Genomic DNA, 12,425 nt, shown 5'->3' on the forward strand with positions numbered 1-12,425 from the left:
CCGGCTACCTCTGGAGTGGCTCGCAAGCCACTCACTTGTTATGGGGTGGTCGCAAGCCACCCCCAAACTCTCATTTTTTTCAATTTTTTTTTTTAAAAAAAATAAAATAAAATTTTAAGTTTTTAAATTTATAATATAATAAAAAAAATTATTTCATGATGATGGGACGACCTCTTCCTCTTTGGATCAGTCTCCCCTTCTTCCTCCTGCTCTCAGCCTAGGTTCCTTCGGTATCTTTAAGTTTTTAGATTTGATTTTTTTAAATAAGATCTACAAACTTCTAAAGGCATTTCCACACGATCCTCCATTCCACCAGGTTCTTTGGCTCCCCAGCTTCGATCCACCAATTGCGACTTCATCAACGGATCTCCACGCATCGAAGCGTGCGCCTCACGCCCCACCACAGTTTTCTCTTGTTGCTGCTACTCTCCATTCACCTCCTCCGTTTTGGCTGTTTTCTAATTGGTGGTTTGGCCACCATCATTGGTGTATTTTGAGGGTTTTTACAGCTGTTTTGTCTTTAATTTTTGTATTTGTTTATGGGCTTCCCTGTTGTTACCTTCCTTTATTCACCTCTGTAATGGTGTCTGGGTCATTGTGGCTCAATACACTTCACATATCACCTTCACTGATAACTCCGGTTTTGTGGCATCCGTGCATCAAATCATTGTGCTCGCATCACCAGAAGCATTGCTCCCATATACTTTCGTTCTTAATTTTAATTTTGAGTTGTCCATCGCTTAGTGTATTTTTTTTTCTGTTGTAATTTGTTTACATATCTATAAAATAAATAAATAAATAAAATAAAAATCCTGTTGGAGAAGCCGAAAGAGCACAAGTGCACTAGTGCAGTGATGCTCAGTGAGCAGTGATGGTAGACAGCACATAAAGGAATGATCTATCTGCAAGAACACCTCCATGGTAGGGCCGCAGTCAAGAGTACCAACCTAAACCAGGTTGGGTTAACTTTTGATCACCCACATGAGTTTATGACCGTTTGTTTAAAAAGTATAACCCGGGCCACTCAAATACGTGACAAAAAGCTCCAGGTTGCTCTGTTCCCCGTATCACTCCTCCCCATTCCTAAAAAACATATTTATATACTTTTAATCTTTACTACAAAAACTATATTATATATTAAAATAAACCATTATTACACCACGTAAAAAATAACATAAAAGGATCAGATACAGACACTCACCTCCTCTATCCACCGTCACGCTCATTTTGTTGTCTGCAAATCTCCCCAACGTTTCTTTCTCTCTCTCTCTCTCTCTCTCTCTCGATCTCGATCTCAAGCTCCACCAACTCCTCTCTCATTAAGGATATATCAATCATGGCTGTTCTAGTCTATCTGGTGCTTTTCCTGGCCCTGACTGGCCATTCAAGTAAGCTTGATTTTTGTGTACTCTAAACCTTTGATGGGTCATCATGAGTACTCATGGTTTTCTGCGATGGGTGATTTCTTCTGTTTTCTCTCTTTTTTACAACTAAATTATTTTTTTTTCTGCCATAGGTGCTACTTACTGCTTCTGCAAAGATGGGTTGAGTGATCAAGCCCTTCAGAAGACGCTGGATTATGCTTGTGGAGCTGGAGCTGACTGTAGCCCGATCCTTCAAAGTGGTGCCTGCTACCAACCTAACACTGTAAAGAATCACTGCGACTATGCTGTGAACAGCTATTTCCAGAGGAAGAATCAAGGTCAAGGGACTTGTGATTTTTCCGGCACTGCCTCCCCTAGTCAAACTGCCCCCAGTATGTCCATTCGCCTCTGCAATCCTCAAAAATTCATTCATCCAACCAAAAATAATAAGAAAAAAAAAATTAACTGATTTCTATCTTCATTTTCTTGGGTGATTTACAGCCGTCGCTTCCGCTAGCTGTGTTTATCCCGCAAGTGCCAGGTATGCTTCTTTTCCTCACCTCCTATCTTCAATCTGTCCCCTTTTGAATGAGTAGTTTGGATCATTTTACTATACAACGAAAAATAAAATAAAATTAGATATTCTCTTCAAATGAAAAGGCTTTCCCACTGTTTGTGGTTTAAAGGTCGGATTCCTTTTCCTTTTTTTTTTCGTTTTTAGTATAGATTCTTCATACTGTTGAAATTCTGCTGTGAAAATCCAGCTCCCTGCTTTTTGATTTTGCAAACCCACAATCATTGATACCTAAAGCAATGGTTTAGGGTTATTAATCAGTCTTCTTGGCAGTAGATCTTGCACCTCACAGATTCACAACTTTCATTGATTTCTGCACTAGTCTGGGCCAGCTGCTTACGTAAGGCTGAGCTGCCATGATGTTGATTTTTTGTAACCTCCTTTGTCCTGTTCTTCCCCAAATCTCAGCTTCACATCTGTATTCTGCATATTATACACTGCATAATTAGACATATTTATGTTAATATTATTGTCGTTTTCCTGTATTTCAGCCAAGCAGGAACAGGCACCACCACAACCAACACAAGCACAACCCCCCCAAGCACCACTACTCCCACAACTGGAACCCCAACAACAACCACAGGGTCAGGCATAGGCATCCCCCCTCCGCCGGGGCTTATCACCGGAATTAGCCCCACCGGAACCACCACCACCACCGGCATCGACGGCACTGGTGAAGGTGCCGCTCTCACCAGAGGCACGGGAATATTCTTCTCTCTTGCTCTGACCTTGTGGTCACTATTGCTGTGGGGCTGAGGGTCAAAAAATAAAACAAAAAACCTAGTTAATAGGAGGTATAATTTAGTAGGGTTGATGTGTGGACTAGATGTCGCCACGACAGGAGGGGTAGGCGTGTAATTTCCATTGGTTGCATTGGGCATTACAAACAAACCCCATTAAGATTTTTTCCTCCTATGTTAAAAAAAAAAGCTGGGAATTTGGCTCCTTTCTGAGTGGTGACATGACTGCTATTGTATTTGGGGGGGTTAGAGAGCCTGATCTCTTCTTTTTAGAGTTTGAGTTTTTGTTGTATATCTACAGAGAGGTAGTATTTTTTGAATTTAATGGAACTTTTATAAGTTCAGTGATTTTGGGCATGTTTACAATTTTTTATTTTTATTTAAAAAAAAAAAACGTGTTTACAATTCGAACACGCTTCTTGCTGTTCTTTTTGACAATTTGGCTCATTAGATAGAAAGAAAAAAAAAAGAGGACAAATAATACTAGGCGGCCTTTTGTGGTGTTGTGTTTATAAAGGTTGTCTAAAGGTGTGTATACGACAATACCCTGGGTTATGGTTAACCTGGAGGCTGGAAAGAGATCTACCTTCTGAGCCATTCATTCAGTATGGTAGGCCAAATGTCAAAACCATAGCAGAATAATTGAGTTTGACACGTGCGTGGCCATCTAAATCTAATGAAAAAGCGATCCCTCCTGCACGTGCTTGGGCTAAAAACTAGTGATCAATCCACCAACCATATTGTCGCAACTCACAAGCTCAAAAATCTGTCATGACATGATTGGGTCGGTTTTTTTATGTTCCTTTCTCAGTTTCTCTACCACAACAATTGGAAAATCCAAAACCCATAAGCAAGAGTAGATTATCTGATTCAGGAAACCACGAATGATTAAGAAATTTTGCAGCTGACACAAAAGTATTTCAAAGCAGGAGAAATTATGATTCTTCCATCCACTCAAAGCAGCAAAGATATATTAAGATATATAGTTAATTTCGTTTAGATACAGGGACAGGGTACTAGTGCTTGGTAGTGCTTGGTAGTTCTTGGATGAAAGGATATATTTAGGGCAGTGAAGCCCTAATGATAGCAAATTATATGGATAGTTGAGTTTCAATGCTTAAAATTTAAATGACTGACAGCATCTATATCTATTGCAAATTTAACACTAACAAATAACATAAAGATGGATTGTTGCCTTCAAGTAGGAAATGTTGTAGTTCCTGCATTTACAAAACGCCCCTTAAATAAACTCACGGGAGGATTACATTACCATACCATGAATATGGTGAACAGCCAGCTTTATATCATTTAAGCAGAGATTAGGGAGTGGACCTTCAATATTAGGAAACACATTCAATCTCTTTATAGCAATCTTCTTGCGCATGTTCCATAATCAATTTGGCAACTAAGTTTGGCTTTTCCACATGAGGAAGGTGGCCACAATCTGGTATTTGACGTATAATTGCGTTTGGCAGTTCACAGTGCAGTCTCTGCATAATGAGCAAAAGAACCAAGCAAGCCAGTTATTCCAACATAATCAACAAATGGTCATAAGGTGGAGTATTCAATTCTTGGAATGTCAAATAGATTTTTAAAAAAAAAAAAAAAAAAATTGTCACACGCAAGATCTCTCTTTAGAATGCGTTCAAACAAAATTGTTGTTGAGCATGTTTTACGAGCTATAATAAATAGTAAGTGGCTATGTTTGTTTTCTTTTTTCTTTTTTGTTTTCTTTCTCAAGATAAAACATTAACAAACAATTCAAAACATAAAACACTCATCAAAACACAAAAACAGTTTTCACCTTATGTCACATTAGAACACTTTTTCAAACTAAAAACAAAAAACACCCTTCAAAACACATTAACAAACATCTAGTCAAGCACATTAACACATTAACAAGCATTGATGATATGCAAGCATTCTATACTTTATATCCATAAAAATTTACTAACCACTGCAAGTTTGTTGCTAACGATCTGGTCATCCTCACCCCATATGATAAGTGTCTTTTGCTTTACCTGTTAAACAAAATTGAAGTAGCATTTTAAGAGACAGTAGAACTTTTGGCCATTTACCTGAGATAACTACATTATCATAAAAGAAAAGAAAAGAAAAAGGGGAGGTAAAACTAGAACATAGCTCGAAGGTATATGCTAATAAATCTTCATCTGGCACTTATGGCACCTTCCCTCCCACACAGTACTAAAAGAAAATACCTGTCAGGATCCATTCTCTCTCTCTCTCTCTCAGCTCTTTCACACACACATAAATAGAAACAATGATGATATGCAAGGAAGGCAAGTGATTTGTCATAAATTCATGCTTTTACAAATCTTAAGAAGAGAGACCTACTGCATATTCCCCCGCGGGAGCAGGGGGTTGAAAACCTCCTCTAACCAAAATAAATATTGTCCTTGCTAGTGCATAACTGTTGTCAAGGAAATTTCTTAAAGCCATTAAACATTCCAACAAAATGTACCAAAATGGACGTATTTTGGGAAACATCCATCCAACAATGTTATTTTGTTAACAAATTTTAAAGGAACACGGGATCCAAAAAAAGTGGTTGAGAAGATGGTAAGTAAAGTGGTTTGAAAGATGGTAAGTAAAGCCTTGCATAAACTTCAGTATGATCTCCAATATGAAAATTTGATTGGAAGATGCAACTCTTACTTTTTCTATCCTGCTTATTAAACAAGGTTACAAGGGTGACAAAAATAGCTTGTATCGCACATTTAGCATTGACTGCCTAAAAATCAATTAAGGATATGTCACTGAACACAATGTGCCCCAAGAACACATCAAATGTTCTCTTTCATATGCACCATAGATACCAGTTGACTTGCAAATTGTATTGGTTCTCCTTTTCTAAGTGTTCTTCCTACCCCATCATCCTATAACAAGAGCTCCTCCTTCCTATATGCAGAACTGAAGGACATTCTAACAATTGTTAACTTAAAAGGCAAAACAAATTGGCATATACCTGTTCTATCTGAGTACGAACACTGTAACCCCCGCTAATCATAAAATCCACAGTTGCATCTGCCCACCAAGGGAATAGACAATGCAAGCGGCCCACCTAGACAAGATAACAACAAAAGAACATCATCAGAATTGAAGTTCACCACTGCAGCATCCCATACATTTGGTATATATTGTTAAGAAAATAGAGTGATTACAACATTCATGCACTTCTATTCATACTAGTGTATTTATAGAAGCAAATACAATGTTGTAGATTTGAGACACCTCATACTAAGGCACCTCATAGGGACATCTCACTACCTTCTAGAATAGGGACACTTGTCCCTTTCCCTCATATTGGAATGGATCTTTCACTCAAAAAAACAGCCACCACTGTTGGCTGGCCTCACCATCAGCAACCACGAAAAGTTGGCTCACCGCCTTTCACACTACAATTAACCACAATCAAACAATACAACACACCATTGGCAATCAAAACACAATCAATGGCAACACACTCACAACCACCGACCACCCCTACAGACATGGCTAACCACCACAAACCACAAAAATGACCAAAAAAATTTCCCACACAACACGACGACCACAAGAAAACCATCGCCTACCACCACAAACGCTGGGCAGAATTTTTATTTTTTCGTCCACAACTCAGCCACTGACCACCATATTGATGAGCATGAGGCTGCCATTGACCTCCCCACTATTGCAGGCAGGGAGAAATAGAACAACAAAGAAAATGGCAGCATAGGGAATACAATTTTCTTTCTATTTTAATTCATAAGCTCTAATACCATATTAAAAAATATATAGTGATTTCAAAATTCACACTTTTCATTCATACACTAGTATTTGTCAAAGTAAATACAATGTTCTCGATTTGTGACACTCACACTAGGGCACCTAATAGAGACACTTCACTACCTTCTAAAATAGGGACACTTGCCCCTTTCTCTCTAACATATATGATAAAGTAAGAAAAACGATATTGCATTATTTCTTTTTTCCTCTTTCAATTAAAAGTAGTACTTTCTTTGAGAGGAAATACTCACATTAGTCCAATCTAAGCTGGAACTAAATGAGATGTCAGTGAAGGTCAAAAAATTTGCATATAAGCGCAGCGGGATGCTCTTCAATAAATATACCTGATCCAAAAAAGAGTGGGTCATGGCATTAAATGAGATATCAATGAGAAGATAAGAATGGGTTAACAGGTGCTGTTAAAGATCTTGCCAAAAATCTCCTTATCATCACAAACAGAAAAGGGAGCACAACCAATAGTTCTTATCGTGTTTCTTTGAATTGGTGCAGAATCAAAGGGTATCAAACCAAGCGTAGACCAAAACAAGTATATATCTTCTGTATTAGTTCATCTATGAGATATTGATATTCAATGGGTTAATTTTATGATGTTTTCACATTTAGTCAAAATGGTATCACAGACTATAAGAGGTGAATCGTGAATAAAGATGCAAACTATTAGGTTGCTGGGGCAATTGTAAGGTTGCTCTTCCTCTCTCTCATTTGTGCTGGTAGATCCGAAAAGCAAAAGGCAACAGCTAAAAATGTGGTTGGAAATATCTAAATATCTTACAATTGAGGTAACAACTCACTATCAAGTGCAAGTTTCAATTTTTTGTAAACTGATACTTATTACCTCAAAAACAGAAAGTTTCAATTTTTTTTAACAAGTAAATTTTCCTTCAGGCCAATGAACCAGAAAAGCATAATTCAAAACTTACATCTAATTTAAATTATTTCAGAATTTTTCATCCTGTTTCTCAAGCCTCATGGAAAAACCTGAAGCATTAGTTCTTTATTAATGTCAATTACATTTATGAATCAGGTATACAAATTTATATATAAAAAACAAATACAGGTCCAAGTTAATAGCCAAACCCCAGCATCATGATCAAGGACTATAACCAAAAGGATTGATGATGAATAAGCACTCATTAAGAGGATTTTGAGATGGATAGTTGCAACAGAGAAAAAGATACTAAGGTGGTTAGGTCATGTACAACAAAGACAATGCTGCAGAGAGGAATACTACAATTTATTGAAGACATTACTGAGAAATGAAACTTGAAATAAAACAATAAAGCATAAATTAGGGCTTGGGCAATGAGCAAAGACATTACAACTTGTATGAGGTGGTGTCCTTCAATAAATTTCGATAGCAGAAATAGTTTACTACTGTTGGCGGTCTGGATGTTAGGTTATATGGGCTACTTACCCCAGCATATGCTGCGATTCTGGGTAAATTTGCTAGATTTCCCGTGCCTTCTGCATACACACTTGCGTCAATTAAAACCAGCTTTTCAACCTGGAAAAAAGTTGAGCTAGAAAGAGTGATTGCTCGTAAATGTTAGAGGCATCAATTGTAACAACTTTCTACTATAGTATAACTTGTATCTTCTCACAAAATGAATTGATAGTGAATAATCATAGGCTCAACTATTTAATGTACTCACAGCTTCTGGATGGTAGACTGCAAAGTCAATTGCAACAGCAGCACCAAGGCTTGGTCCAACCAAAATCATCGGCCTTTTGATGTATGAGTTCCATAGCTGTTGTCAAGACGAGACAAATCCAACACAATGGATGAAAACTCCTCAGTATCATTAATATCGAAAATAGGTTCTTTCTGCCAATGACTAGATAAATACCCACGAAACTCAAACATACAATTGATTGTTCCTTTTGGTAGATAGTTCACTAACATGGGTAATTGAATCAGAGCTTCATAACAGCGGTACAAAAACTTAGTTCATCACATATTTATACTGGAATGGAAATAAAAGCTGTCAAAAATTGTCATCTAATGTTATTTTCCTCTTTCTGTAATATTTGAAGCTTCCATCATAAAATAAATCATAGCGGTAAACTTTCCTTATACACAAGCCAAGGATAAAAGAAACCATGAAACCTGATAAAAGTGTTCGCGCTTAGATGCCACATCACACGGTGGAAGTCTTTCTGGCACACATGCAAAAGCAGAACAACAAAAGCATTATCGAAAATCAACAAGAGCAAAAAGAGCAACAAAAAAAAAAAAAAAAAAGCAGATAAACGAACCCAGATCAGAGAAACCCCAACCAAGAATGTCCACAGCCCAAGCCTCTAAGCCAGCCTCCTCGAGCAACGGGTGCGTATATCTCCATTCTAAACAGGAGCTGAATAATAAGATGTAGCGAACTCCAATACACAAACTTATGCTCCGTTTGTTTCGGTGTAAAATGATTTTCGTCGTAAAATATTCTCAACAAGATCATTTTTCAGAAAAATATTTTCCGTCGAAATTATTTTCTAGTGTTTGGCACATATGAAAAATTACAAATATTTTTTATATTTTTATTCAATCATATTAATTTAAAAAAATTAAATTTTATTCACAACATAAAAAATATTAATATAAAATAATATATTTTTTATTTTTTATTTTTTTATATTTGGCGCATATAAATTCCGGCAAAAGTGGCCAGAATCTAGCCATTTGTGCCGGATCCCGACCAGTTGACAGGAAGCCGACTGTCCTGGCCAGATCTCAGCCAGTCAAATTCGGCCAGAACGGACGGATTCGGTCAGAACAGCCGAGGTTCTAGCCAAAAACTCGGGTATAATTTTTCAGATTTGGCACCGACCGGTGTTGGAATCTGGCGATAGTCAACTGCTTGAACGTAAAGGTCGACTGTGTCGTTTAAAAGAAAGTCGACTACGTCTACCATCTACGAAAAATGATTTATACTTTTATTTTTTGAAATTTACTAAGCATTTTTGGTCAAATATAAATCATTTTTCAGTTAACCATTATTTTCTCCCCTACCAAACACTGAAAAATGTCGAAGCCATTTTACGCCCAATTAAACAGAGCATTAACCAACAATTTCTTTCAACAAACAGTAATGCTAAAAATACACCTGTCGAAACCATGCAGAAGAACCACCGGACTTGTATTGCTCAGTGTCAATGGCCTCACGCAACTACTCATTATACAACTCTCCGAGAAGCTGACCTGCGAATTTTGGCAAGCACATTGAATTCAATACGATGTCTAGCACAGTTTTTAGGGTAGAGGAGTGAGAGTTACAGGTACAGGCAGCCTCTCAATCCTGGTGGCGAGCTTACGAGCGGATGGGTCTTTGATATTTTCGACTTCTTTGGGGAGGAAGGGAGGGAACCCAGCGCCAGCGCACGAGACTCCGAAACGCCTTGGGGCGCTGCGCCTCGTGGGCATTGTTGGTGGGGCGGGGCTGGCTGTGAGGGCGAGCATCTTCTTGTCACCCGCGGGGTGAGGTTAGAATCGGCAACCCCCCCCAACTACAGTTGCGGTTGCTCTGCTCTGTCTATCCGTCCCAAGTCGAGGACGAAGCAGAGTGTGGTCTGGGCGTCTTATTGAATTCGTGACTCGTCTGATTTGTTGAATTCGTCTCACGCGATTTCGTGGCGCGTCTTTTGACTTTTGTTATCTTTTATCACGGACGGATTCGACTTGTTGGGGCGACAGCAAAGTGTTGTTGAAGATCGCCCCAGATGTATATTAGACATAGCCCATTGGATGGGCCTGCAATTCTTTAGATTGTTCAGACGGACATTATGTAGCCCATTGCGGTCGTGTTCAGACTGTTCCTTTTTTAATGAAAGACTTATAGATTGGACTATGTCAATTTTAAAGAAAACATAATTAAAAAGTAGGATTAAATAGCGCAGAGGAGGTACACGTGTGAATAGGCCCATATCAAATCGCCGTCTCGGCTTAAAAAATGTCATTGGCGGTACTTTCCTTTAATTAATATTTTCAGTTGATGTTTCTGGTAATCCTTTGACCATTTTTTTAAAGGACTTTTATGTCACTCACTTTATAATGTTGATACTTGTCCCGATTGTTATGTAGCCACGTTTCATAGATGACATTTATGCTTTCAATGCCACATAGGATGAGGAAAAAAAATTATCTCAATTTTTATTTTTATTTTAAAAAAAAATAATAATCTAATGATTATATAGCACAAACAATGATCATATAATCATAATTATAATTATATAATCATATAATTATATGGTAAATAGTGAGCGGGGTCATAAATATGGTATTTAAACAACCCTCCTACAAAGTGTAAAAATTGAGCATCATTAACATCATGTCACGTTTTGTGTTTGGATTATTTTGTAAGCGGTAGTTAATTTCCACTGAATTAGTAAATAGAATGTATTACTACAAACATACCGCTAATTAAGCAGTTTACTTTCATAATAATAAGTACATGTTCTTATTTTCAAGAATGACAAACAAAATGAGCAGTAAAAGTTGTGATAGACTATTTATGGAACCCACCTAACTAGATAAGTGGTTGGACAGCCCAATTTTTATTTGGTCAGGTAAGTACCATGAGTCCCATAAGTGATCTCTCACAGTCACCTGCCCGAATTCTCTCAAATTCAGATAGATAATTGTAGATAATCATAATCTATAAAAGTTGCTATCCGCACCGAGTCCAAGATCCTTCTAGCTCCCTTGTAACGTTTTATTGCACAATTTGAAATCACCAACACAGCTGGAATTAGAAAAGCTCAATTAGTAATTAACACACACACACACTCGTATAATATGAAAGAAGAGAGATTAAAGAAAATTGATAAGGATGTATATATATATATAATATGCTATTGATCATCATGTGTGTGTTGAATCAAGAAGAGAGATTAGACCTCATTTTGAATTTGAGATCATAGATGCTTCTTTTTGATGAAACGATTATGATATATTTTCAAACAATTTGTATATATCGGGTACTCCATTTCCTCAAAAACTCTGCAAAACGCATAGCACTCTTTAACAAGTTTATACACTGGGTCTCCAGGGATGGCTTGGCCGAAACAATTGGCATATGCAATATGAATGCAACGGTTGAATTGAATAGGCATTAATTTTTTTTTCCTTCCTTCACAACTTTCAAGTTTGGTATCAAGGCAAAATTTTAATGGACTATGACCATTATAATCAAGGTGATCAGAAGGAGGAAAGGGGGCTTGAAGAGGACTGGAAGAGGGAATCATGACAAGATCACTAGCTTGCACCTTAATAAGAATGAGCATAATTAACTCCATAATCATCACTATAAGTTCTCTTGTATATTTCCTTGCCATCAAGTTTAATTATCACACGACTCTATAAATATTTTGGTTTGAAAATTTAACAAACAACAATTTATAGGCCTTAAACCTTGCCTTGCATTGCAAATGAATGGTCAAATATCTCTTAAACAAGAATTATTTTATTTTGTAAGTTTATCTATGCTTAAGCATTTTAGATCAAGGAAAAGCTGCTCAAGATTTGCGGCTTTTGAAAATATGATAAGTTTTCGATCGAATGACTTCTCTTGTTTAAGTTGTCTTCTGGTTAGGGCGATAAGATTTTTAATAAGAGTGTAAATAGGATTCTAATAAACAAGTGAAGAATGATGATCTATTAATAGTCACAATACATCGAAGGAAACTCATCATATTTTTCATAAATGAAAAGAAACTACTATAAATTATTTAAATTATTGAAGTTACGTATAAAAGTGACTCTATATATAAAAGTTATATATATATATATATATGAATTATTGCATACTCTTCTTCTGTCTCCAAAAAAAACTTTTTAAATTTATAAATTTGATATAAGTCGAAAATATTTAATTTTTTCATAACCATCACCCCTATTACTTCTGCAAACCTATAGTGAATAACAACTCACTTTCCACTAAAACTCTCTCT

At 37.0% G+C, this 12,425-nt stretch overlaps 2 protein-coding genes and 1 long non-coding RNA gene across 6 annotated transcripts; 1 reads left to right on the plus strand and 2 right to left on the minus strand.

Annotated features, from left to right (window-relative positions):
• The first annotated feature begins 1,196 nt into the window (after positions 1–1,196).
• Positions 1,197–3,026, plus strand: LOC133869451 (PLASMODESMATA CALLOSE-BINDING PROTEIN 3-like). The gene is made up of 4 exons (XM_062306458.1): positions 1,197–1,388; positions 1,517–1,756; positions 1,866–1,905; positions 2,430–3,026. The coding sequence occupies exons 1-4, from the start codon at positions 1,337–1,339 to the stop codon at positions 2,692–2,694; spliced, it is 597 nt and encodes a 198-aa protein (XP_062162442.1). The 5' UTR covers positions 1,197–1,336; the 3' UTR covers positions 2,695–3,026.
• Positions 1,513–10,078, minus strand: LOC133869428 (alpha/beta hydrolase domain-containing protein VTE7). 4 transcript variants are annotated; one of them, XM_062306437.1, is made up of 11 exons: positions 9,754–10,078; positions 9,584–9,678; positions 8,742–8,839; positions 8,593–8,642; positions 8,138–8,233; positions 7,900–7,989; positions 6,716–6,808; positions 5,665–5,760; positions 4,634–4,699; positions 4,011–4,168; positions 1,513–2,361 (listed from the first exon to the last, which is right to left on the minus strand). In XM_062306437.1, exons 1-10 carry the CDS (start codon positions 9,934–9,936, stop codon positions 4,019–4,021), a joined length of 1,017 nt encoding a protein of 338 aa, XP_062162421.1. In that variant the 5' UTR covers positions 9,937–10,078; the 3' UTR covers positions 1,513–2,361; positions 4,011–4,018. The 4 variants fall into 4 exon arrangements, with proteins under 4 accessions (XP_062162421.1, XP_062162431.1, XP_062162413.1 ...); XM_062306447.1 differs by having other exon boundaries at positions 1,513–2,375; XM_062306429.1 differs by lacking the exon at positions 1,513–2,361 and adding an exon at positions 3,802–3,898 and having other exon boundaries at positions 9,754–10,077.
• Positions 10,079–10,858: 780 nt separating this feature from the next.
• On the minus strand, positions 10,859–11,871 carry LOC133858781 (uncharacterized). The gene is made up of 2 exons (XR_009898590.1): positions 11,373–11,871; positions 10,859–11,218 (listed from the first exon to the last, which is right to left on the minus strand). It is a non-coding gene; the product is annotated as an uncharacterized LOC133858781 (long non-coding RNA).
• Between the last annotated feature and the right edge of the window lie 554 nt (positions 11,872–12,425).

Source organism: Alnus glutinosa, chromosome 1 (genome assembly GCF_958979055.1).
Source record: "Alnus glutinosa chromosome 1, dhAlnGlut1.1, whole genome shotgun sequence".
Classification (NCBI taxonomy): domain Eukaryota; kingdom Viridiplantae; phylum Streptophyta; class Magnoliopsida; order Fagales; family Betulaceae; genus Alnus; species Alnus glutinosa.